Source organism: Bos indicus x Bos taurus, chromosome 7 (genome assembly GCF_003369695.1).
Source record: "Bos indicus x Bos taurus breed Angus x Brahman F1 hybrid chromosome 7, Bos_hybrid_MaternalHap_v2.0, whole genome shotgun sequence".
In the NCBI taxonomy this organism is placed as follows: domain Eukaryota; kingdom Metazoa; phylum Chordata; class Mammalia; order Artiodactyla; family Bovidae; genus Bos; species Bos indicus x Bos taurus.
The window spans coordinates 50,906,975-50,933,865 of record NC_040082.1 but is presented as its reverse complement, the minus strand read 5'-3'; the positions used below and the strand labels follow the sequence as shown (position 1 = coordinate 50,933,865).

The window sequence follows — 26,891 nt, the reverse complement described above, 5'->3', positions numbered from 1 at the left end:
GTAGTCTTTTTCCCCCCACTCTAGACCAGCTATTACAGTAAGGATTTTAACCAGAGGAAACCAGAGTCATACAGAAAAAGAGAAAAGCAATATTGATCAAAGCAAACATCTCAAAGAGAGATAGAACACCAAAGAGAAAAACGGATAGACAACAAGGCACCAAAAAGACATTATTTTGTTTCTTACTTGAAGACAATAATGAAGGAATTTAGTTATAGCCACTCCCCAGCAGCCCACCCCCTTTCCCTCCCTCATCCACCCCATGCCCACCCCCCAACCCCCAGCTAGACAGCAATTTGCTACAGCACAGAGCAAGTTAGCAGCATGAAGAGGAAACGGTGAGATGAAAGGTGAAGTCTCAGAAAGGATTTTTTTGCAGACACATACTTGAGTGTTAACTGAAGTTGGCGTTTTATCATTTTTACTTCCTAGCTGCTGATCATAAGCTGGATGGGGAGTGTCAGGGCCTCTACCTGGACAGCCCTGTGGGCTGGAGAGTCAAGGTGCAGAGCAGCACAGGTGAACCCCCTTTATCCCAAGCATGGGGCGGTCTGGCTGTCAAGGCTAATCTGGCAGATGTGGCTGGGGTCGTGTGCCCTCGTCCCTGGGAGCATCCCTTAATGATGTTGCAGGCTTTCTGGAAAAGGATGACCTCAGAGAAGACAGCAAAATACCTCTTCCTTGAAAAGCTCCAGTTCTTCTCCTTCTGACTCTTCCACACACATGCCATATTACCTAGATTCCCAGAAGCCAGAGATTTAAGTAATACCATGCCAGCAGCTGTCCAGATAGAGCAAGTGTGCCTCTGTTTTGTGAGGCTCCAATGTGAGCATTTGGTGTATCACCCACATCATCCCAGCCCTCCTCCAAAGAGACAGCAAAAGATGCTTGTGAGACTCTCTCTGCAAAAGGGACCATCTTCCTGACAATGGCAAGGGCTCCTGTTCCTGCAGTTACTGTTCTTTCCCTGACCCGGGGTGCATGTGACCTCTACAGACCCCACTCATGGGCTGGCCCACATAAGCATATCCAGAGAGTCCAGAACATACGGACCCGTGACATGGTAGGGTCTCATTTTCCCATCTATGTTGTAATCTTTGGATCCCTGATGAGTTCAAGTTGCCACTTAATATGGGAGACCACCACTGAGAAATAATATTTTGCATAAGCAGATATGCTTGCTATGCTCCTGGGAAAAGAAACATTTCATAGGGAAGAAATCCTACTGTATTTGTGTATGCATGTATCACATATGTATTATATAGTAGAAATTATTTACTTTGGGAGGCATTAAAGTGTACCAGCTGCCTCAAAGCTAGGATTGTCTTAGTCTTTTCCTAAGAAGTCCTTTATCCTTTGAGGAGAACAAAGACCACATTTAGATAGCATGTGGAAAAGTCTGGACTCCCAAATTCACTTATTTCTGCCTTTTCCATGAAAAAGTGAAAATAAAGGACGTGCAATTCTGAGGAGGCATATTAACCCTCAGCACAGGGAGGTTCCCATCAACGGGGTGACCGTTCAGCCTAGTTTATGTGAGATTGAAAAGTTTCCTAGAATGTGGGGCTTTGGGTGCTAAAACCAGGGTGTAGTTCACCCAGGTCTTATGTTGCATCTGACCACCCTCCCCCAATCTGATGGGTCCTTCCCTTGTGGATGAAACGGCTGATAAGGAGGCAACTGTGGCTTCTGGGATCACTTAGGAAGGAAAGTGGGGACAACAGACAAGTAAAAGGGCAAGGAGAACTGGTGAGGTTAGGAACTTCTGGCGCTTCTTTATCTTGTAGTTCGCATTCTATACACTCCCAACTACCCGCCACGTTGCCCCTTCCCTAGGCATCCCCATAAGGACCAGCAGTGAACACTCTCAGTGGGGTTTTTATCAGCAACCAAAAGAGAAGCAACTGAAAAACCACAGAGCCTCCAGCTGAGGGGATAATTCAGCCCAACGTAAAGTCGTTTGGTGTTGGCTTTGACATCAGGGAAGCATCTCCTTAGGAGCTTGGAGGAAATAGGATACCTAAAAAGATGTAGAAAATGGTAGCCCAGGAACTTCATGGGAAGGAGGCCAATGAAGTTTCCCAAGAAAGTAAGCCCCTAAGAGGGGCTTATAGGAGCAACTGAGTTTCCCTCCCAAAATCCGAATTGTAGGACAATTCTCAGTCAACATTCTTGGTAAAGGTGTAAGTCCTTTTCCCACTGTCATGGAAGGGGAGTGAATCAAGATTTATTTCCAATGACTTCACAGCAAGTCTGCCAATGAGAAAATATCTTTAAACACACACACATATACATACACACATTAGACCAGCTGTAAAGAGGCCTTTTGACAATGGATTCAAACCAAAACCTAGGCACAGTTTCCAAAGTGTATCCCCAAGGAAAAAAAAAAGAAAGAAAAATGTTCATGTCTATGAACCAATAAACACTGATGCTTCACTTAAGAAAATTCAGTGCTTCTGGACAGACATCTTGGCACCAACATCAACCTACTTCCTTTGTGAGAGCCTTGATTAATTCACCCACCAATGCACATCCAGAAGAAGACGGCCAGAATGGAATTGTTGAGTTCAAAGAGAAGACTTTAAAAGGTGGCAGATCATGGTCTTCCAATATTTAAGAGCTCTCAGTGGAAGAAGGGGGCCAATTGCTTGGTCCCAGATGCAAGCTACAACAGAGACAAATTTGTGTCCCAACAAAGGAAAGAGCTTCCTTATAACTAAATCTTCTCCGCAATAGAAGGAGCTGTGTTAGGAGGGAGTGAGCTCCTGTCCCTGGAGGTTTACAAGCAGAGCCTGACCAGCCTCCAGGATGCAATGGAGGATGCCGCTTCTGTGTTGGCTGGGAGCCCGCATCTGATGGCACCTGAAGCCTCTTCTCAGCTCTGAGGTCCTCCATGCTCGGCCCTTGGGTCCCATCCAACCCGGTCACCCACATGCCTTCCCTGGGCCCTCGGCCCCATGGCCCCATGCCTCACAGGTGGTGATGAGGATCAGGAGAAATGCCAGGGTGTCCTGTTCATGCAGACATGAATGGGAATGAATGGCTTAGTTGTGAGCCATGTCCTCAATCAGAAGCATGATTCCAGGGATTCCGGGTCATTGTGTATGGGCAGTTTCTCGAGTTCCTGGTGTCCACTGTGCAGAACTGTGTACCTAAGGAGGAAAAAAAGAAGGCTTGAGAATCTGACAGGCATTCTTCAAGTGTACCAAAGAGAGCATTCCCATCACTCTTGATGTCCTTTCCCTGCACGCTTCTGAGAGCTTGGCGAGGGCTGGGCAAGGGCTGGCACTTCAGCAAGAGGGAAGAGCATCTGAACTGCTCCTTTTAACTGAAGTCCCAGAGGAAAGGACAGATCCAGGGTTATATAGAGTGAGGGTAGAACTGGCATTGGTACTCAGATTTCTTTCCCTGCAACAAAACCTAGAGTTCTCGTGTTACTCATCAAAATGGACCCTATGTGCCACTTCAAGCAGTGTCTATTATAAACAGCTTAGCAGGGGTGGTTCTGGGTTCAGCAATACCCAAGTTCTGAACTGAGATTCATAAACCACTCAGAGCCTGAAAGACAATGTACCTATACTTTTTAGTTGGATTTCTTCTGGTGACATTGGGGACAGTAACTCAATTAGATGGATCCAACAGCAAGTTGACTGCAAGCATCAGAGTGAACTTTACTATTTTACAAGTGTTTATTATTTTTCTGCAGTATCACACACTTGCACTCAATATGTTAATTGCATTTAAATCAGTCTCAATCACAAGTAGGTCTTGTCATCAGTAATCCAGTTTACAGCATCTGGCAGTGATTCTTTTTGACATTTCTACAGTTTAGAAGGACTATTACCTCTCATTCTCACAGCCAGTGTCAAGTCCATTCAATAAACACACACAAGTTACTTGGCATCATATGTTGACAACCAACTTGGTGGTGGTTTCTCAAGATTTATACTGATGCTTTCCTTTGAATTATATTAATTTATTGTTGACTTGTGTTGACTGGTTGGTATATAGCAGGTACCATAATAAACTCTCTCCACTCTATATAATCTGCACAACAACCCCATGAAATAAGATTATCTCTATTTTTCATTTAAGCCAAATTACACGTAGCCTCAGTGACTTGCCCAAAGGAGTACAAGTAATATGTAAAGATATAACCTATCAGACATGGTCTATTTGATGCCAGCACCCATGTGCTTAACTGGCTCACACACAAGTCATGGACCAGCTATAAATTTAGAATATTGAGTCTCAACAGAAACAATCTGGAGGCACTTTTGCTTGTCATGGCAGGGGTGATGCTAATGGTATCTAGTGGGTAGAGATCAAAAATGCTGCTAAATATTGTTCGGTGCACAGAATCTACTCCCACAACAAAGAATTAACTGGCCCAAAATGTCCATGGTGCCCTGATCTAGAGTAAAATGTCCTCCTAGCTGGACAGAAGCAGGTGTTAGCTGAGGAACACAAGATGAAGGGCATGAGTCTGCTCGGTGACAGAACTGTCACTGCAGATGGCGCTAACGGAGAGGTGAGCAGCAGAGCTGTGACCTGAAGAGCCACAAGCACCTGCTAGGTGAGTGCTGAGGAGAAAAACGAAGTGGAAAGAGTTATAGAGAGGGTTGGACCACACAGTCTTCATGAGGGTGGCCAGGACAGGTCCCAGTGAGATATGTGAGTACAGGCTTTAGGGTGGTCAGCATTCCAGCTATAGAGTCCTAATCTCTCCGCCTCAACACCACTCTTCTAAGCTTGGCTTTGTGGTTCTGCAAATCAAATGCTGGCTTGTGAGCTGGCTCCTCCCATGCTCCTCCAGCAGAGGGCTGGAGGCCTGGATGGAAGAGAAGAGCCTCACTCCTCCTGTGAGCTTCCTACCCACTCCTGCTTCTCGTGAGCATCACCCACCCATGCTTCCTCAGCAGCAGCGCTGCCTTGTAGCAGCAGCAGAAAGTCTTGTTTAGTCTTTCCAACTCTTACATAACCAGCTTCATAACAGCCCCTCAGAGATAGCGCCTCCTTTTCCTCAGAGGTCCAAGTTTCTGCTCTGTGGGATGTAAGTTTCTACATTGTTTTTTTTTTTTGGGGGGGGGGGAGGTGGTTACTCCTTTTGTTCTCTCAGCCCTAGAGGGAGCAGTTGCTTCTTACAGTTGCTACCTATTAAAATATTGTTTAAATAGCTGGTGTGGTTTCTGTCTTCTGACTAAATTCTATGAAATATAATGAAGAATGGAGACAGGTGCATATCAGGGAGAAAAACATTCCAGGTAGAGAGAACAGCAGGTTCAAAGGTCCTGAGGTTAGATTCTGTCTGGAAGGTCTGAAGAAAAGCAAAAATGCTGGGTACCAAGGCAGAAAGAGTGAGGGGAAGAGTGGAAGGAGTTGAGAGTTGAAGTCAGTGAGGTAGCTGGGGCCAGAGTGGAGGTGGGAGGGCCAGGGCTTGCAGATTCCTGCAAAGCTTTGACTTTTACTACATGTGAGAGGTTTGAGCAGTGCCCTGACATAATCTGAATGACTTCTTAGCTGGCTCTCTCTGGTTGCTTTATGGAGAGTATAGATGGAATGGAGTTGACCATGAGCACAGGGATTCAGGGGGTTACAGCAATAGTCTGAGTGAGAGAGTAGTTTGCTATTATACTTAATTCTACCAGAAGATCCAGCCTCTACAACTGTTCTCAGACTCTGTATGTGTGCTGGTGTTTCCCTGGCCTTGTCTCACCAACTAGAGGCTGTGTTATGCAGCACAGTGATAAAACCTGTGACTTGAGTTAGCAGACCTTTTCCCAAACCAGGCTCTACCACTTACCAGCTTTGTGATATTTAGCAAGTTGTTCAATGTCACTATGCCTCATTTTCCTCCAGTGTGACAGAGTGACAGAGACACCTCACAGTCCTGGTGTATGGACCAAATTACATCATGCATGAAAAACAGGAGCACAGAGTCTGACACAAAACAAAATCTCAAAATATTGAAGCTAAATTATTCTATTTACTTCTTTTCCTCAATATCTCATTTAGATGTGAGTATATAATAATGACAATAATTATATATGCACAGCATATATAATTTAGGCTTAAAAATATTTTCCTCCTTTATTTCCTTTACAGGCAAAACTTAAAAGAACTCAAGATATTGAAGGCTCCCAGATCTTGTTCTTTCTCCCTTATCAGAAACACAAGCTCTCATTTGGCAAGCATGGGCACCAAAGCAGCACTAATTGATTTTCCCACCCATGACCTCATAAGTAGCTTTTCAGGCCAGGCAAGGTAGGCAATAAGACCAACATTATATGGAGAAAAAAGTGAAACTTTGTGCATCCGAGTGAGTAATGAGCATTGTGGTAAGTGAGTGGCAGAGCCTGACCAAGATCACAGTCAGATGCCCACCTTTTCGCTCAAATTCACATCCACTGAGTCGGTGATGCTATCTAACCATCTCATCCTTTGTCGTCCCCTTCTCCTCCTGCCTTCAATCTTTCCCAGCAGCAGGGTCTTTTTCAATGAGTTGGCTCCTCGCATCAGGTGGCCAAAGTATTGGAGCTTCAGCATCAGTCCAATGAATATTCAGGGTTGATTTCCTTTAGGACTGACAGGTTTGATCTCCCTGCTGTCCAAGGGACCCTCAAGAATCTTCTCCAGCACTGCAGTTTGAAAGCATCAATTCTTTGGCACTCAGCCTTCATTATCGTCTAACTCTCACATGTATACATGACAACTGGAAAAATCATAGCTTTGACTATTCAGACCTTTATTGGCAAAATGATGTCTCTGCTTTATAAAACACTATCTAGGTTTGTCATAGCTTTCCTTCCAAGGAGCAAGGGTCTCTTAATTTTGTGGCTGCAGTCATCATCCACAGTGGCTTTGGAACCCAAGTAGAAACTATACTAGGACATATTTTACAGATGAGAAAACTGACTCAGAGAAGTCAAGCAATTTATTTAAGGCCACAGTGTCCATGACAACCACACTCTTAACCTCAATACACATTCCCAAACCTTTGCCCTTTTCATGGCCAATAGCCTTGCTCATTGGCAATCAATCAAGTCCACATGAAGAGGGTGTCCTGCTTGAGGCATCTTTTTGTATTTATATAAAAAGATATGCTGCCATGGAATCAGGCACACCTCCACAGCAGCCTTTAACATGTCTCTCCTGAGTATCTGTTTCTCGTGTGCTAATGAGTGAGTTGTTTAGGAATAACAAGTGGAGGCTCCAGAGTTCCGTGGAAAGGCAAAAGCTCCTATTATACATGGGCGTGTTTCCTGTTAGAACATTTGGATGGTCCTGTCACCATCGTGGGTGGTACACCCAGGAAGGAGAGGCCAGTCTGAGGTATCCTCAGTAGGACTCTAGCAGAGGGTGGTGTGTCTTACATGGTTGTCTGACGTGCAGAGGTTTCTCCAAATCTCATGAGACCTCTTTTCAATTTGGTATTTTCACTTTGATAGTAAATAAGTAACCTGAGCAGATTTGGGATGGTATGGTAAGTTATCTTATGAATTCATACTGCTTTGTGAGTTCAGGTCCGCCTGATGTGGTGACAGTGACTGGCTTTGGGCAGCATTTCTCTAACGAGGGTGCATGAAAGCACACGATGCTGCCAAACAGCATTCAGACCCCGACTCTCCCATTTACTAGGTGTGTTACCTGATCAAGTAGCTTAGATCTACCTACCTCACAGCTTTGTTGTGATAAAATCAACAACTGTAAAGACCTTCGCAAAAGGCTGGACATGTAGTGGGTGCAGAAATCTTCACGGGTAAGGAAACCAAGGTGCAAAAAATATGACACTCCTAGGGTTAGAGAAGTAGTTATGTATGAGACAGTTAGGAATATAGGCTTTTGAGTCAAAATGCCTAAGTTTAATCCTACCTCTAGCACTGACTAGCTCTGTGATTTACTCAAAATGTTCTGAGTCACTGTGGGCATTCAGTGAAATAACACACATAAAATGCTTATTAGAACAGTGCCAGTCAGCTGGTAAGCACTCCATAAGTGTTTATGAGAACTGTTGCTATTTGATGATAGAAGTAAGACCTGAACCCAGTAATTGATGGCTGATTTGCAGAAATCCATTCTTTAATAATTAATCAAATATTTGTTCACTTAGTCACTGATCATAGGGCTGAAGGAAACCTTCAAGATGGATTTACAGATAAAGAAACAGCCCCAGAGAGAGGTTGTTCTGAGTGACAAAAGTCTCCGGCTCAGTTTGGTGTAAGATATGTTTGATGTAAGAGCTGCAATCTTGCAGCTGAGTTGTGGAGAGCAGACCCCATATGTGTGAGTGTACCTGGACAGCTCTGAGTCCAGATGAAAAAACTCGACTGCTGTCTCCCAAGCAACAGGAAGGCAGGAGGCAGCTCCCTTCAAGCTGGATTGCTTTCACTCTCTGCATTAATTTACTCAAACATGACTGAAGCTACATTAGTTTTGGTAATTACCTGAGTCTACAATTTATTCACTGAGCAATTAGCATCGCACTTAGAGCAGCCTGGATGCAATAATTAGTTGCATGATAATAGCCCCCTCTGCCTGCCCAACTTAGTATTATAAGGAAATGATTAGACTTTATTACACATGCGGCCCTCCCCCTCATGGCAGTGCTCACATGGGGGCACTTGAGAGAAGATGATTTAATTAAAAATGCAAGGTGCATGAGTTTAAAGAGATTCAACCCTAAGGCAAAGTTTCATGGAAGCCAGAGCACCATCACCTGGAAACAAAGATCTCATACTGGGTGCTTGTTTGATGTTCAGGGGAATATGAGATTTTAAAGTTCTTAGGTATTTATTCATTCGGCCACTTATTTGTTTAAAAACATATTGTGAGTGCTTACCACTGTGTCATGCCCTGAAGGTAACAGGGCAGTGAGGAAAAGCTACAGTCCCTGTCCGCAAGGAGCTCGCAGGGCAGTGTGGGAGACCCACAGCGAGATGGAAAATGGCCAGCCTGAGAAGAGTTAGGGATGAGAGGTACTTGGTGGTGCCGTGAGAACATGTCATAGGGGATGGGGCCGAGGTGAGTGTGTCAGGGTAGCATGACTGAGGAGGTGAGGGAGATGAGAGCTGAAAGATGGGTAAGGGTTAAACAGGCAAAGAGGAGGAAGATGTTGGCTAAGGGCCAGCAAGAGTAGAGGACCACAGTCCTGAGGCAGGTGTGACCGCAGAACAGGGTGCTCAGCAGTCTAGCAGGAGGGTGAAGGCCCAAGGCTCACCTTGCCAAAGGCCGTTTTGCTCATCCTCAGAGCAGTGGGAAGCTGGCCAAGGGACCGAGAGTGGGCTCATGAGGACTTTATGATTTGGAAGACTATTCTAGCTGTGATGTGTAGAGTGGGAAGAGGTGGGCTTGCAGAGGGGGCCAGAGGCAAATCAGGAGTTATCTCAGCTTCCCATTGATTCTATAATAAATTACTATAAACTTACTGGCTCAAAAGAATGCTAATTTATTATCTTCCAGTTCTGGAAGTCAGAAGTTCAAAATGGAAGTCAGTGGGCTAAAGTCAAGGTTCTGGGTAGAGCTGCACTCTTTCTGGAGACCCCAGGAGAGAACACCATTCCTCACCTTCTCCAGCATCTAGAGGCTGCCCTCATCCCCTGGTCCGTGGCCTCACTGCTCTGAACTCTGCTTCCACCATCACATCTCTTCCTCTGACCCTGATCCTTATAAGGATGCTTATGATTACAGAGGGCCCATCCAGATAATCCAGGAAAATCTCTACTATGGTAGTGATACCATAGCTTAATCACATCCACAAAGTCCCTTAGCCATCTAAGGTAATAGATTCATCGGTTTTGAGGATTAGGATGTGAGCCTCTTCGGACACTATTTTGCCTGTTACAGGTGATTTTCTTTCTTTTCTGTTTTGTAAGATGGTATACACTGAAGCAACTTTGCACACATGCACATGCTGATTTTAGGGGCTTCCCGGGTGATAAAGAATCCACCTGCCAATGCAGGAGACACAGGTTTTATCCCAGGGTCAGGAAGATCCCCTGGAGTAGAAAATGGCAGCTCACTCCAGTTTTTTTTTGCCTGGAAAATTCCATGGACAGAGGCACCTGGCATGTTACAGCCCATGGGGTAACATGGGCTGTTAGAGTAACATGTTAGGGTAACATGTCAGAGTCTGACACGACTGAACAACTGAGCACAGCAACACGCTGACTTCAGTTTAACATCGTTGTTATGCTTATGTTGGGGGAGTAGGCAGTGTGGACTGGCACTCTTTATTTTTAGTCTATTTCTTAATTTTTATTGTGGTATAGTTCATTTAAAATGTTGTGCTAGTTCCAGGTGCCAGTAAAGTGAGTCTTTATACATATATATCACAGGTGATTTTTAAGGTGTCTAGAGATGTCAGACATCTGGTCCCATCACTTCATGGCAAATAGATGGGGAAACAATGGAAATAGTGAGAAACTTTATTTTGGGGGGTTCCAAAATCACTGCCATGAAATTAAAAGATTATTGCTCCTCGGAAGAAAAGTTATGACCAACCTAGATAGCATATTAAAAAGCAGAGACATTACTTTGCCAACAAAGGTCTGTCAAGACAAAGCTATGGCTTTTCTAGTAGTCATGTATAGATGTGAGAACTGTACTATAAAGAAAGCTGCTGCTGCTGCTAAGTCACTTCAGTCGTGTCCAACTCTGTGCGACCCTATAGATGGCAGCCCACCAGGCTCTGCCGTCCCTGGGATTCTCCAGGCAAGAACACTGGAGTGGGTTGCCATTTCCTTCTCCAATGCATAAAAGTGAAAAGTGAAAGTTAAGTCGCTCAGTCATGTCTGACTCTTCGCGACCCCATGGACTGCAGCCTTCCAGGCTCCTCTGCCCATGGGATTTTCCAGGCAAGAGTACTGGAGTGGGGTGCCATTGCCTTCTCCATAAAGAAAGCTAAGCGCCTATAAAGAATTGATGCTTTTGAACTGTGGTGTTGGAGAAGACTTTTAAGAGTCCCTTGGACTGAAAGGAGATCCAACCAGTCAATCCTAAAGGAAATCAGTCCTGAATATTCATTGGAAGGACTGATGCTGAAGCTGAAACTCCAATACTTTGGCTACTTGATGGGAAGAACTGACTCATTTGAGAAGACTCTAATGCAGGGAAAGACTAAAGGCAGGAGGAGAAGGGGACAACAGAGGATGAGATGGTTGGATGAGATATCAGTGATCGGAGATTTGGGATGGTAGCAGTGGAGGTGTTGGGAAGTAGTCAGATTCAGGTTCTGCCTTGAAGGTAGGGCTCACAGGACTGGTGGTGCACTGGACATGGGCACGATGAGGGCTTTCAAGGTTTGGCATGGGCTAGGTGAAGGGCGGAGGCAGGAAAGAGCTTAGAGTGGCATCCTTAGTTTGTGGAATGCTGATTGTTCTAAAAGCATCCTACATGGTAGGGACGAGGTTGCTGGGAGATGAGGCTTAGAGGAAGTTGAGGCTCCATGACTGGGGATAAGGAAGTTGGGCTGAATCTTGCGGTAAAGGAGAATGAAATGAATACAGGCTGCACTGCGGGAAATACCTGGGACAATGGGGACACTGAGACCAGTGTGCAGGCTCGTTCCTCAGGAAGAGATAAGACAGGTCATAAGAACACGTAGGAGCAGTAAGTGGGAGGAGAGAAAAGGACATTGTAGAGAGCGGGGAGCAGGACACCCTCACTGGTCCCACCGATTGAGAAGAGTGTCTGGTCTGAATTTAGCCTGCAAACCTAATGGGATTCCAATGTCATTAATGATGGAGCTCTCAATCACCTGTGCTGAGACTTTTCTTCTCTAGGAGAAACACCTCCAAGTCCTTCAGGATTCCTCACAGACCAGGGTTCCTATTCTCCCTTGGCTCCCTGGTTGTTCCCCTCTGCACTAGCTTATTTCTGTAATTAGAACACAGATATTCTTGCTAAGGGACCCTGGCCTCAGGTCCTCTCTTTGATTATCAGTGGAGCCGGGATTAAAGTCCACACCTATAATTCAGCTGTTTGTTTTTACACAGGAATTTATAACTACTCCAAAACAGGAAATGTTTCCTTTAACTGTGTTCCTCTCTTGGTCTCTCCACTCCATGCTATCACAGGCTCATGGTTTCTTACACGTGCTTCTTTACCACAGCACAGAGCTGTGGCCGTGGTCTCCAGCCATTTCTTCCATAATCTAAGGACCAGTCCCCACCCCTGCAGGAGGCTCTACCTCCTAGCCATGTGTTAGTCAGGAGGCTCTACCTCTTGGTCATGTGTTAGTCTTGCCATTTCCTTTTCAGGAGACGTTCCTGACCCAGGGATCAAACCTAGGTCTCCTGCATTGCAGGCAGATTCTTTACCATCTGAGCTATAGGAAAGTCCACCTCCAGGTCATAGCAGAATCCAAAGTTAACTCTGCTTCTATCTCCAGGAAATATGTGACTGGGGAATGTGGATATATCATGGTCTTAGTGCTTGAACTGAGAATGGGAAGGGCTGCCTAGGGGAGCCAGGTTTGACTCATGTGTTCATAGAAGCAAAGAAAGGTGATCTAGAAAGAGAAAAGAATAAAGCTGATATTCAGTGAAAAATAGAAATAGATTATGGTCTCAGAGAGATGGAAAGAGGAACTTAATCCTTAAAAGCACCCATGTTCCTTATTTGTCACCAGGAAGGCCAGTGAGTTTGCTATTCTGGGGACCCATGAGACATCTCTTTTCAATAAATCTCCCTGTTTTTTTTTCAGGAAGGATAAATGGGTTTATAGTCTGTAGTAAACATTGTGAGCTATTTAAAGCAAAGTCTCACACATTCTTTTTTCTTTCTAACAGAGCCTGTCTCTGAGTATAGGCAAAAATACCAGGTGCATTACAGCTAAGGGCTTGGCCTGTGATTGTCTTCCGATTAACAAGACTTGAAGGTCTGCTGCTGCTAAGTCGCTTCAGTCGTGTCCGACTCTGTGCGACCCCATAGACGGCAGCCAACCAGGCTCCACCGTCCCTGGGATTCTCCAGGCAAGAACACTGGAGTGGGTTGCCATTTCCTTCTCCAAGGCAGGAAAGTGAAAAGTTAAAGTGAAGTTGCTCAGTCGTGTCTGACTTCGCGACCCCATGGACTGCAGCCTACCAGGCTCCTCTGTCCATGGGGTTTTCCAGGCAAGAGTGCTGGAGTGGGGTGCCATTGCTTGGGGGATGGAAAATGTTTCCTCCTGAATAACAGACAAGTACAGTAAGAGTCTACCTTGTCTTCTAGCACTTGGTTATGATTATGTGAGGAAGATGCAATGTTTGGAACTGTTGCAGCTAGTTTGTGACCACAAAAGTATCATTTAGAATGAAAACTAACAGGCTGAAAAGAGCAGAGGAAAAGCATCTGGGTCCTTCACAGTGCTGTTCAATCACTGAAATAACCAATCCTAAAATACCAAACTCTACCAAACCAAGCTTTTTATCATGTAAATGGATAATCTTATTTTTTAAGTTAATTTTAGTTAGGAATTCTAGCACTTACAGGCCAAAGTATTCTGAATGACACAATGCCCACAGTCCCTGTATCCCATGTCTACAATGACTTCCAAATTCTACCCAGTCTTTAAGATCCATTCAATACCACCTACTTCCAGAAGCCTTCTACACCACCCATGAGCATTTATTATCTGTAGGAACACAAATTATCTGCTAATGTGAGGTATCTGATTGGACATATGTCTGGCCTCCTGACACTCCTGGAAGGCAGAGCCGGCATCTTTTTAAAAGAAGAATCATTCTTTCAGCCCTCTGTACCAGACCCTGCACTGAGTACTTTAAAATGTTATTGCATTTAATACTAACAATGAGTCTATGATGTTAGCACTGTTATTTTACATATTTCCATTTCACAGATGAGAACACTGAAACTCAGAGAGGTTAAGATTTGCCAGAGGTTACTCAACTAGCAATGGCAAAGCCAGGATTCAAACCCAGGCATGCTAGAATCCCAAGCCCTTTTTGCTATTAGTACTTGCAGCCTTATTCTTTTTAATACTTGCTACATAGCTCACAATATATAGTGCAGAATATCATATAATATACAGAAATGTTTACTGACTGGATTACAGAATGAGACAATCCTCCTCCACATTGCCTGGAATTTATACTGATTACAAAGTATGTTGGCAACTGTTCTCCCACTGATCTTCGCAGTAGCCCTGTGTGTTCACCACTCAGATTACCTCTGCAATAGTGATGGCACTTTCCATTCTTTCACGTACTACGCCAGATCTTCCAGAGGATGGAGTGGGGAGATGTAATCCCCTCCACACATTCCTCTTTTGGAAAAAAACAGGCTGAGGGTATTTCTGGCTGTGGGTATTTCATGTCAGGAGGCCAGACATATGTCCAATCAGACACCTCACATTAGCAGATAATTTATGTTCCTACAGATTATAAATGCTCATGGGTGGTGTAGAAGGCTCTGGAAGGAGGTGGCATTGAATGGATCTTGAAGGGTGCGTAAGATTTGTACATGGTAGAATGTGGGAAGTCATTGTAGACATGGAATACAGGGATTGTGGGCACTGTGTCATTCAATCCTTCCATGAGGAGGATACTGAGAAAGACAAAACTCACATCATGGGTTGGGTCACCTCCATGGAAACCCCCTGGCAAAGAAGCTAGGAGTCTGAAGATTGAAAAAGGAATATCTCTCAGCTGGTACAGGATGGAAAGGTATTATAAACCGAATGTTTTTATTTTTTCAAAAATTAATATGTTAAAGGTCTAAACCCAAATATGATGGTATTTGGAGGTGGAACCTCTGGGAGATAATTAGGTTTAGAAGAGATCATGAGGGTAGGGCATCCATGATGGGGTTAGTACCCTTATAAGAAGAGGAAGAAAGAGCTGAGTCCTCTCTCTCCATCCCCCACCTCCACACCATCTGTCTCTGTCTCTCTGCCATGTGAGGAGAGTCACAAGACATCTGTCTTTAAGATAGGGAGAGGATTCTCACTGGGAACCAAAGTTGCCTTTACCTGAATCTTGGACTCCCCAGCTTCCAATATTGTGAGAAATAAATGTCTGGTGTTTAAGTTACCTGGTCTATGATATTTTGTTATGGCAGACTGAGCAGACTAATACAGGAGGTCTCAAGGAGTCAAAGAAAGAATGTGGATGGAGAGAAAAGAAAACAACAGTATATGTTGTAGAGACAGGACTTTTCACTGCTAGCCATTAATTCAGGAAAACCTAAGGCATCAAGAGAAAATGAACCATCAGGGAGACATCTGTATGTATGTGTTCCTGTGAATCTTTTACAGCTGCTGCTGCTAAGTCGCTTCAGTCGTGTCCGATTCTGTGCGACCCCATAGATGGCAGCCCACCAGGCTTCCCCATCCCTGGGATTCTCCAGGCAAGAACACTGGAGTGGGTTGCCATTTCCTTCTCCAATGCGTGAAAGTGAAAATGAAGTCGCTCAGTCGTCCAACCCTCAGCGACCCCATGGACTGCAGCCTTCCAGGCTCCTCCGTCCATGGGATATTCCAGGCAAGAGTACTGGAATAGGGTGCCATTGCCTTCACTTCATTTATCCAAAGGTCAGTATCCAGTGACCTTAATTATCCAGAAACCTACAACTTTGGTTTGTTTGTTCTTTTCAAAGGTCTCTGAATAATCAGAGTAGCTGTCCCAAACGTGTGGACTTTTCTTGCAGTCTTCCTCATTTTTCACTCAGAGAATATGTAAGTTTGCATACAATTCTAGAAAGCTCCACCCTTCTACACACAGCAGAGCAAAGACTGGAAACCAGGATGAGAAGGGAAATATGTGATGCTACTGTAGATACACTGATTACAGGAAACAAGGATAGGCAACATGTGCAGAGAGAACAGAAACACAAGAATGTCTACAAAAATCAACACGGCAGAACCAACTGGGACCATACAGGCCAGAAGAAAACATTTCAAACATCCCTCAAGACCATTACAGTAGTGTAAAATAACTTAATGATGGAAATTCACAATAATGACTGAACAAAGTTACTCAAAATCTGATTTGATACTAGGGGAATCCAAATAAAGTCTGTGTTTCACTTAATTGTATTGGATAAATGCTAATTTTCTAGCTTTTGATGAATGTCCCAAGGTTATATAAACTGTTAGCATGAGGGGAAGCTGCGCGCAAGGTGTATATGCACACCGTGTACTATCACTGCACTATTCGTTTTAAGTAACATATTTCTATGACTGTGGTGGGTCTTAGTTGTGCCATGCGGGATCTTGGTTGCGTCATGCAGGGTCTTTCACTGTGGCACACAAACTCTCTAGATGTGGTTCGTGACCTTAGTTGCTCTGCAGCATGTGGGGCCTCAGTTCTGTGGCCAGGGATCAAACCCACATCTCCTACACTCCAGTATTCCTGCCTGAAAAATCCCATGGACAGAGGAGCCTGGCAGGCTACAGTTCATGAGGTTGCAAAGAGTCGGACATGACTGAGCATGCACGCATGCGTGCTACTGCATTGCAACGCAGTTTCTTAACCACTGGACCACCAGGGATGACCCTCTACTATTCTTCTACAGATACAAAAGTATTTCAAAACAAAAGGACTTTTTAAAAACTGAAAGAAAAAAAATTTAATCACAATCATTTGTTTGAGAAAGATGGAGTTCACCACTTACAGCCAAGGAGACAGACACAGGATGAACTGGGGCCTGGGAAAAGCCTCCGAGGACCACAGTTAACACTGGTGGAATTCAGTTCGGTCAAGTGCTCATCTCCTAGAGGGCTTGAGAAGACTGTGCGCCCAGAACAGGGAAGAAGCCCAAAACAATATTTAAAATTACATAATAGAAAATAAAATAAAGCTCTCGAACCATATGAATCTTTGGCCTTCAGGTCAACAGCAATCAACGTCCAGAAGGACCTCTGCACAGGCTTCAGCCAACAACTGTGACATTTCCATGATATGTGATGTGTCCACTGGACTCAACGTGGCCCAAAGAGGGCCGAAGAATAAGAAAAATCAAGGACCTTTTGTGGGAAGAAGTGAATGAACAGATGCAGGCATACTCACAACACAGACAGTGACAGACTTACAGAGTACGTTCAGAGCTATACAGGAACCGGTCTATTGCAGAAGAGCAGGAAAAAGCTGGAGACAGAGGAGCAGCCACTTTTAGTTGAAACAGAAAACAGCCACAGAAGTTGGGGGAAAAAAAAATGCAGAGGTTAGTGTACAGGTGATCTTAGCCCAAGTGAACATTCTACTAGAATCAAAGTGCCTTTAGGGGAGGGTAAGGAAGGGAGCATAATTATTGCACAACACGGTTATACCACGCTGTACCTCTGAAAAGCACTTTAATAGCTAGAATCTCATTTGAGTCACAGAAATGCTTGGGAGGTTTACATTGTAGGTTTCTATCTTAATTAGCCAAGTCAGAAAACAGGCACCGGGAGGAAAGTTACCTGTCCGAGGGCACCCGGTAGTTAGCATCTGAGGCAGAAGCAAGGCTCAGTACCCTAAATTACCTGTTATGGTATTATGGCCAAGCTATGTACAGAAAGCCACCCTTTTTCCTTCCCCTTCCTCTTCCTTATCACTAGCCAGGCCTCGTCCTGTATTCCATACCTGAATCATCCCATGTAGTATTCCCATATACAACATCCCCATATATAATGTTGCACATAATACTCAAACCAACCTTGTGAAGTAGACACTATTAACTCTCATTTCCTAATGTGGAACCTGAGGCTTGGAAGCAGGATTGAATGTGACCAAAATAATCTGGTTAGTAAGAGAGATGGGGGGTTCGGTTCTATGATCTTTGAAAACAGTTCAAGGAGAAAGACTTAACCAAGAGAAGACTGAGAAAACACTGGAAGTCATGTTGATTGTTGTGTAATGTTGAGTAAAGTTAAAATGGTTTTGTGGGGGGAAAACCACAAGAGGGAAAACCCTGATCTGACCTCAAGGCCCTCTGACAAAACCACACACATTTAAAGCGAGCATCTTGATCACAGAGCCTCCCTTCTAAAGGCTAGAGCAACCTATTCCCCATCCCCATCCAGCTAGCCCCCAGTAGATTCTGGATCAGGCAAGGAATGAAGCTCCTCTTGAGCTCTGGGTCCCATTCCAAGAAAGAAAAGCCATGCATGGCTTTCGTATATTTCCCAGAGCTACCCCAATCCCTGCATTAGGAAACCCCATCCAAATATTCCTTCATACCTTCAGGGCCCCAGGTTCTAAAAGGCTCTCCTAGCTTTGCCCACTTCTTCCCTCAACAAGACATCAAATTTCACTTTTTCATGAGGCAAGAGACCAGGTGGAAAGCCGGGATCCTGGAGTCAGAATTGTTAAGGGCAAGCTGATTAAAACAATTCCCTTTCCCTTCTCCAGGGGATCTTCCCAACCCAGGGATCAAAAACAGGTCTCCCGCATTGCAGGCAAATTCTTTACCAGCTGAGCCACAAGGGGAGCCCAAGAATATTGGAGTGGGTAGCCTAACCCTTCTCCAGCGGATCTTCCCGACCCAGGAACTGCACCAGGGTCTCCTGCATTACAAGCGGATTCTTTACCAACTGAGCTATCAGGGAAGCCCAAAATAATTCATCATAAGGATGAAAAAGCACAGACCATACCCTCTTTGCCCTTCTTCCCTCTTCTTTAGCTAACTTCCTATGGTATGTCCGTGCTGAGGAATCTTTGAAAATGTTGTTGGGTAGGGCCACTTCCTCCTTTCAGCCATCTCTGGCCATTTCAACATGATATTCCCTTTCCCTCTTTTATTTTTTATTTTTATTTTTTTAATTTTATTTTATTTTTAAACTTTACAATATTGATTGGTTCTGCCATATATAGAAATGAATCCACCACAGGCATACACGTGTTCCCCATCCTGAACCCTCCTCCCTCCTCCCTCCCCATACCATCCCTCTGGGTCGTCCCAGTGCACCAGCCCCAAGCATCCAGTATCGTGCATTGAACCTGGACTGGCGACTCGTTTCATATATGATATTATACATATTTCAATGCCATTCTCCCAAATCATCTCACCCTCTCCCTCTCCCACAGAGTCCAAAAGACTGGAACTGGAGGAATCAACCTGCCTGACTTCAGGCTCTACTACAAAGCCACAGTCATCAAGACAGTATGGTACTGGCACAAAGACAGAAATATAGATCAATGGAACAAAATAGAAAGCCCAGAGATAAATCCACGCACATATGGACACCTTATCTTTGACAAAGGAGGCAAGAATATACAATGGATTAAAGACAATGTCTTTAACAAGTGGTGCTGGGAAAACTGGTCAACTGCTTGTAAAAGAATGAAACTAGACCACTTCCTAACACCTTTCCCTCTTTTAAACAAACATAGCCCTTTCTGCCTCTATAATTTACTTAACAATATAAACTGCCTGTGTGATAGCCCTTACTGTGTCTTGTTAAATACAGCTGTATATACACTTAGCGTGTTTCCAGATAAATTACAAGCCTCTTGTGGGAATGAACTATGACTCATTCATCTAGTGGTGTTTACTTTATTGACCATTAGCCAAACAATGGTGGTTGAGAGTCAAATGTTCAGAATTCTAATCACAACTTCATTACTTAGAAGCCTCACAACCTCAGACCTCCCTATACCACGGTTTCCTCATCTGCCACAGAGATAAAAACAGTATCTCCCTCAGCTAGCTATGGTGAGACATGATCATATTGCTCATCGTGCCTGGCATGGTGCTCATGAACTATTAGCCAGTATTGTGCTGCTGCTGCTGCTAAGTCGCTTCAGTCATGTCCAACTCTCTGTGACCCCAGAGACGGCAGCCCACCAGGCTCCTCTGTCCCTGGGATTCTCCAGGCAAGAATACTGGAGTGGGTTGCCATGTCCTTCTCCAATGCATGAAAATGAAAAGTGAAAGTGAAGTCGCTCAGTTGTGTCCGACTCTTTGCGACCCCATGGACTGTAGCCTACCAGGCTCCTCTCCATCCATGGAATTTTCCAGGCAAGAGTACTGGAGTGGGTTGACATTTCCTTCTCCAGTATTGCACTAGTCAAATATTAACTACAAGATTTCACAGTGACATGGACCCACATCTTTTTTCTTCCTTCAATTGGTTCTCTCTGGCCCTTCATTAGCCTGATGACATGCTTTTAATATCCTTCACAATCAAGGCTCTCCTAAGGGTTGCCATAACAAATACTATGTCGATTCTATGAAAAGTTTCAATTTCAATAACTCATATATGGTATGAAAATTTAAGAAAGAAGCTCAGAAACTTTCAGTGAGCTATAAACCATCAGCTGAAGATTTAAATATCTGAGTGTCTGTTTGTATGATATGCTTTCCTGGAAATCAGACAATTAGTTCTTGGCTACTCAAACAGTAGGAGCCAGGATGTTTCTGAGTGCAAGAGGAGCTGAGACACTCCATGGCTCTGAGCTTCCACAGTTCAATAGTTTCCAGTATTTGTGTGGGGCTGAGATTACACATAGGATAATACAAACTACTATAAATAACTAATACTACAAATATATGTAGGACCTTAATAATTACTTAATTAAAAATTTAATTACTCTTACATAACTCTTACTCCTTTTAATTACTGTAATTACTCTTACATCCTTTTAAATGTGAGTAACAATATTGTTTTTCTTGGATATAACCCTTAACGAGTTCAATGAGCAAATTTTGGGAGTGCAATGTATAGGTAAGTTATAGACATGTCTGAAATAGTGAGCAATTCTAGGGGAAAAAAACTTTCCTTATAAAAATCTCAGAAGAAGATATAACCTTACAAACACTTTTTTTGTGCTGCACTATACTTAAACATGGGGGATGAGATTAAAATTACACATTGCAGAAATGTTAAGATGAAATTTAAAATATTTGTATAAAATAAAAATTTAGATTTTCATAAATTTTATAAAATGTTTTAAAGACCTTATTCCCTGTCACTTGTCCATGGCAGCCTTGCTGAATAGTTTTCCTGTGACCTCTGGCTGTTTGAATTTTTACTGGCTGGAGTATTAATGTAAGATTTCTCCCAGCTGAATCTATGTTTTTATATACAGCGATTTTCCCTTACATTTGTACTGTAGACCATGATCTTACAAAGCCTTTGACATCCATCATTTTACTTTTTACCCACCATGAACCCAAGAGGTTGGTATTGTGAAAGTATGAGCAGAAAAGAAATCACACATCCCTTCCCTTGCCCAGACAAGACATGTAGAAGACCATGCTAACTGATCAGCCTTACCTTTCTTAAATTCAGACATGTTTGGTCCAGGCAGAGCCTTGGCCTGGCAGCTTGGGACAGAGCTGGGGCAGGTCACAAAGCCAGGAAACAGCACTGTACAGGCTGCCTTGGCTACAGTTTGGATATGGATGTGACAGGCTGGGGATTGGTTGGTGGTTAGCCAACGGCCTGACAGCAGGTGTAAGATAAACTCATACCCCAAAAGACAATGTTTGGTGGCAGATAGAGGGAAGAGGTCAGACAGAGAGCTGGCATCCTAGATAATGGCTGGGAGTGCTTCGAACACCTGGATAGCTCCTGCCACCTGCTGTGACTAAGTACCTTGGCTTTCCCGATTAGCTCAATCCCTGTTACGCTTGGAGGAATTCTTTGCTACTAGACAGGGTCTTATCCACAAATACTGAGTTAATACCTTAAAGTCATTTGCCATAAGCTCAGAGGAGAAGCCTGTATCTGGCCCGAGGTAGGGACCCACAGCAGTATCCTCCCTGGGAAGGGAGGTCATATCATCCTCTTCCTTAGACTGAGGGCTTTATGTCTCCTGGACAACAGTTGAGGACCAAGTCTCAAGGCTGTTTTTAAGCAAAGCTTAATGCCATAACCAAAGACAGCTTCCCCTAGCATGGCAAATCCCTACAAAGTGTACTTTTATATATTCTGCCCTATACATCAGGGACAACGATGAAATTTCTTAAGGGTAATTTTCATTATTTTTGCAGTAACAATATCAGGAAACACAACTTTACATACTGCCCAACAACAGTGTGTGTTTTTAATCTACTGCCTTAGAAACATCTGACCTGAAGTTGTTCTAAGCTAAAGCTGATTGGAAATGACTGGCACTCCTTCCATAAGCTAACTTTGAAATATCACCTATTTTTATAGTCATTAACTCACTCTGAGGCTCCACTACTAACGATCTTAACAACTTGCTGTGACATCACTCTGAGGGCACACTTTGCTCAAATCAAGTTTAGCCAAAGCCACATAAAATATAGTTCTGATGTGACTACATCAGCCCTGCTGTCAAAAATGTCCTGGCTCCTTACCTCACTCTTCCCTGTGCTAGGGACCTCTGCTTGTCCCTAGTGGGAGGCTAAGTTCTGGCACATTCTGAAGCCACCTCTGCCCTTGATAGGAACTATTAGATGGGATCTGGTTGCTGTTGATGAATTTCACTCTCTGTAGCATTAACAATCAGGTCCTGCAGGGGGGTTGTGTTTGTTTGGTCAGGGCTTTTTCCATTAGGTTTGGTCATCAGCAGTTGGCTGGTTACAAATGCAGCCCTAAGATTGAAAGGCTGGAATCCAATTATCCCAGCTTCCTGTCTGCTGAGCCCTGCCAGGGAAGAACACAGTCATGTTTGCCTGCCTTGTCAGGCTCCCAAGACTCAAAGTATATCATTTGCAGAAAACTAATAAACAACAGACCCTCAGATGTTTTGATGGAAAGGCAACATGGTGAGGAAAGAGGATGCACTGGTCCAGAACACAAAATCTAACGTGATTCCATATTTTGCCTCTTTCTGGCTCAGTGTCTCTCCTTTCATTTCTTTGCGCTTTCATTTCTCATTTATTAGAGTAAGATCACAGCACCAACCACTGGGCTGTTGGAAGATTTTAATGAGATGTTGTATGTGAAAGAGCTTTGAAAACTATAATACTGCTGCTGCTGCTGATGATGATAATAACAAAGTTAGCTGACATTTACTGAGAGCCTATCATGAAAGGGCACCCTCAGTTCAGTTCAGTTCAGTCACTCAGTTGTGTCTGACTCTTTGCAACTCCATGGATTGCAGCACGCCAGGCCTCCTTGTCCATCACCAACTCCCAGAGCTTACTCAAACTCATGCCTATTGAGTCGGTGACGCCATCCAACCATCTCATCCTCTGTTGTCCCCTTCTTCTCCCACCTTCAATCTTTCCCAGCATCAGGGTCTTTTCAAATGAGTCAGCTCTTCACATCAGGTGGCCAAAGTATTGGAGTTTCAGCTTTAACATCAGTCCTTCCAATGAATATTCAGGACTGGTTTCCTTTAGGATCAGTCTATCAGTTCAGTTCAGTTCAGTTCAGTCACTCAGTCGTGTCTGACTCTTTGCAACCCCATGAATCGCAGCACGCCAGGCCTCCCTGTCCATCACCAACTCCCGGAGTTCACCCAAACTCACGTCTATCAAGTCGGTGATGCCATGACTATGGATTTTCCAGTAGTCATGTATGGATGTGAGAGTTGGACTGTGAAGAAAGCTGAGTGCTGAAGAATTGATGCTTTTGAACTGTGGTATTGGAGAAGACTCTTGAGAGTCCCTTGGACTGCAAGGAGATCCAACCAGTCCATTCTAAAGGAGATCAGTCCTGGGTGTTCATTGGAAGGACTGATGCTAAAGCTGAAACTCCAGTAATTTGGCCACCTCATGCGAAGAGTTGACTTATTGGAAAGGGCACCCTAGTGGGTATTTAATAGACACCATTTCATTTAATACCTACAAAAATCTTTTGAAAAATTGATGATGGTGGTAATAATGATGTTAATAATAATAGCTAACATTTCTTAAGTGTTTACCATATACTGGCCTCCAGTGTCAGCATTTTATACATGTTACATCATGTGAAATAGGTACTTATTATCATCTCTAATTGACACATGTATAGTCAAAGTTATGGTTTTTCCAGTAGTCATGTATGAATGTGTGAGTTGGACCATAAAGAAGGCTGAGTGCCAAAGAATTGATGCTTTTGAACTGTGGTGTTGGAGGATTCTTGAGAGTTCCTTGGACTACAAGGAGATCAAACCAGTCCATCCTAAAGGAAATCAGTCCTGAATATTCACTGGAAAGCCTAATGCTAAAGCTGAAACTCTAATACTTTGGCCACCTGATGCAAAGAGCCAACTCATTAGAAAAGAAAAGACCCTGAAGCTGGGAAAGATTGAGGGCAGTAGGAGAAGGGGATGACAGAGGATGAGATGGTTGGATGGCATCACCAACTTGATGGACACGAGTTTGATATAGCTCTGGGAGATGGTGAAGGACAGGGGAGCCTGGCATGCTGCAGTCCATGGGGCCACAAAGAGTTGGACATGGCTGAGCGACTGAACCACAACAAACTGACACATATGAGAAAAACTGGATACGTCAGTTGGGTGATCTGCTCAAGATTAAGCTGGTGGAAAGAGGCCACAGGATCCAAACATAGGCATTCTGATTCAACAGGAGTTGGCAAACTTTTTCTATAAAGGGCTTGATGTAAGAATTTTAGGTTTGGGGACCACATGCCATTTCTGTTGCATATTCTTCCTTTTTGTTTTTTTCTAAGAGGGAAGTCTATTTAGTTCTTGTTATTGTTGAGTTTTCACACCCCTTTACCAATGTAAAATCATTCTTATCTTAAGAGTTACACAGAAATAGGCCTATGGCTGGACGTGGCCCACCATAACTTGATGACCTTTGCTCTAGAGATAATTTCAATTTTACAGATAAGGAAACTAATGCTCAAATACTCAAGTACTTAAGTCATTGAAATCAGGATTCTAATTTATTTTTATTGGCTTTCATAAAGTGTGTTAACCCACACTCTATTGCTTTCACTGCTAAGTCACTTCAGTTGTGTCCGACTCTGTGTGACCCCATAGATGGCAGCCTACCAGGCTTCCCCGTCCCTAGGATTCTCCAGGCAAGAACACTGGAGTGGGTTGCCATTTCCTTCTCCAATGCATGAAAGTGAAAAGTGAAAGTGAAGTCGCTCAGTCATGTCCGACTCTTAGCGACCCCATGGACTGCAGCCTAACAGGCTCCTCCGCCCATGGGATTTTCCAGGCAAGAGTACTGGAGTGGGGTGCCATTGCCTTCTCCAATTGCTTTCACATATACTGTTAAAGTGTAAGATATTATCGCTGAGTTAGGGACACTATACTCATCCCAGTCAATTTCCAAAAAGAACAGGCTTTTCCCTATTTGAACAAATTCCCTGTATCTTGTCTTGGGGACAAGAAAACAGTCTTCGGTTTAGCAGACCCAATGCTGTGTACAATGCCTGACACAGAGTAGGCATGCCATAAATCTCTATTGAGTGAAAGATTTCTGATTAGATTCAGCAATTAACCAAGATCTCAACCATTTGCTCAATTCTCTAGACCTTGTGTTTGAGTCTGTAAATGAAGGCAATGACATATTCTTTGGTCTAGCTCATAGGAAATCTATAACAATTTATGGGATCATTTCCATAGAACTATTTGGCAGAAAAATAGTATGTAAAGAAATATGATCTTCACAATGAATTGTTCTATTGACAACAATGGCACTTGAAGACTCTATTTATGACTTTGAGATACATACATCAATAGCTAGAAATAGGACAATAAGGATGAGTCTGTGACTTCATCAAGTTAATACTGTCGTATCCACCAATACAGTCTTATAACAAAGCGGCGATTTTTATTTTAACCTTGGGTTCTCACTTCAAGGAACAAGTGAACTTCTTGGAAATGTATTCAAAATTCTTTCCAGATTTCTAAGGGAAAGGCTATAGAATTTGTCAGACTCTCAAAAGAGTTTTATTATACCCTGTTAGAACTACAATAAAATTGATGCAGTGTAGTTTCCACCTGATGAGGAAAAGGGAAAGATAGAACCTGCCAGTGCATAGTGATCAGTGCTAGGTTTTCCAGATGTCCCTGACAGTATGATGCTTTGTTATACTCTCAAGATACCCACTTAGGGTCCTACAGCAGCTCCCCAGTTCCCCTCTAGCACAGGTGTCTGGGTCTGGAATCCATCCAGAAGATTAATCAACCATCCATGCTGGGTGAGTGACCAACACTCAGGGAAACCAGCAGGGTAAAAACAGCTACAAAATGCAGCAACAGGGTCTCTTCCATTTTTACCTTTGCCCCTGAGATCAGGGCCACAGAGGGTGTCATAACAAGCCTGAAGCTCTTTTTCTCCCCCCATTGCTAGAACTTAGCTAGCACTTAGTACTGGATTAGTAATAATAATACTACTTTGCATTTGTTGTCCATTCCTATATATTTTAGATAGAATATTGTGTCTTAATTAACCTCACCAAACATCACTTTTTGCCTGGCTTTCTAGTTTTTGTAACTGTATCTTTCCCTGACTACTAATATTATAGCCATTAAAGGCCCATGCCCCCACCCCCAAAAAATAGACTTATTTCTCTCTCCTCCAGCAGCACAAAAACCTTTGCCCAGTGAATAAATAAAGTTTGGTATCTGTGAGGTGGGCTACGGAATCTGTTTCATGAGAAATTTGGGACCCAGAAGGGAAGTGGCTTGCCAGAAGTCACCCAGCTGGTGACTCACAGTGGGATCAGAATTCATGCTTTTTTTTTTTTTTTTCATATAGGCTATCACAAGTGAAACCATCAGTTACAAAGGAAGGTTTAAATAGAAAATAAATGCCAGGAAATTAGAAAATAAACAGAGACTGCTCCCCACTGAGAGGGCTTCTATTAGATGAGACAGAATTCTGGAATGACTTTGGCATTTTACTTTTATAACTCAATGTTTCCGGAAGGCTCTGCATTGAGATGAGGAGATGCACTAATAAGAGTAACCCTGATAAAACCACTCTTTCCTGGTTCCTTCCATTGACTCACATCCCCTTGACCAACTGCCCACTCTCTGGCCAGCTGGTACAAAAGGTTCACTAGAAATGGTGCCTTGGCTCAGTCA

The 26,891-nt window shown here is 43.6% G+C and overlaps 1 protein-coding gene across 2 annotated transcripts in view; it reads right to left on the bottom strand.

Moving 5' to 3' along the window:
* Nucleotides 1–2,207: 2,207 nt before the first annotated feature.
* HTR4 (5-hydroxytryptamine receptor 4) overlaps nucleotides 2,208–26,891 on the bottom strand; it is a 196,430-nt gene continuing 171,746 nt past the window's right edge. For both annotated transcript variants that reach the window (XM_027546023.1, XM_027546025.1), the window contains one exon: nucleotides 2,208–3,155. In XM_027546023.1, coding sequence (XP_027401824.1) covers nucleotides 3,071–3,155 — 85 coding nt within the window. In that variant the 3' untranslated portion in view covers nucleotides 2,208–3,070. The remainder of the gene's footprint in view (nucleotides 3,156–26,891) is intronic.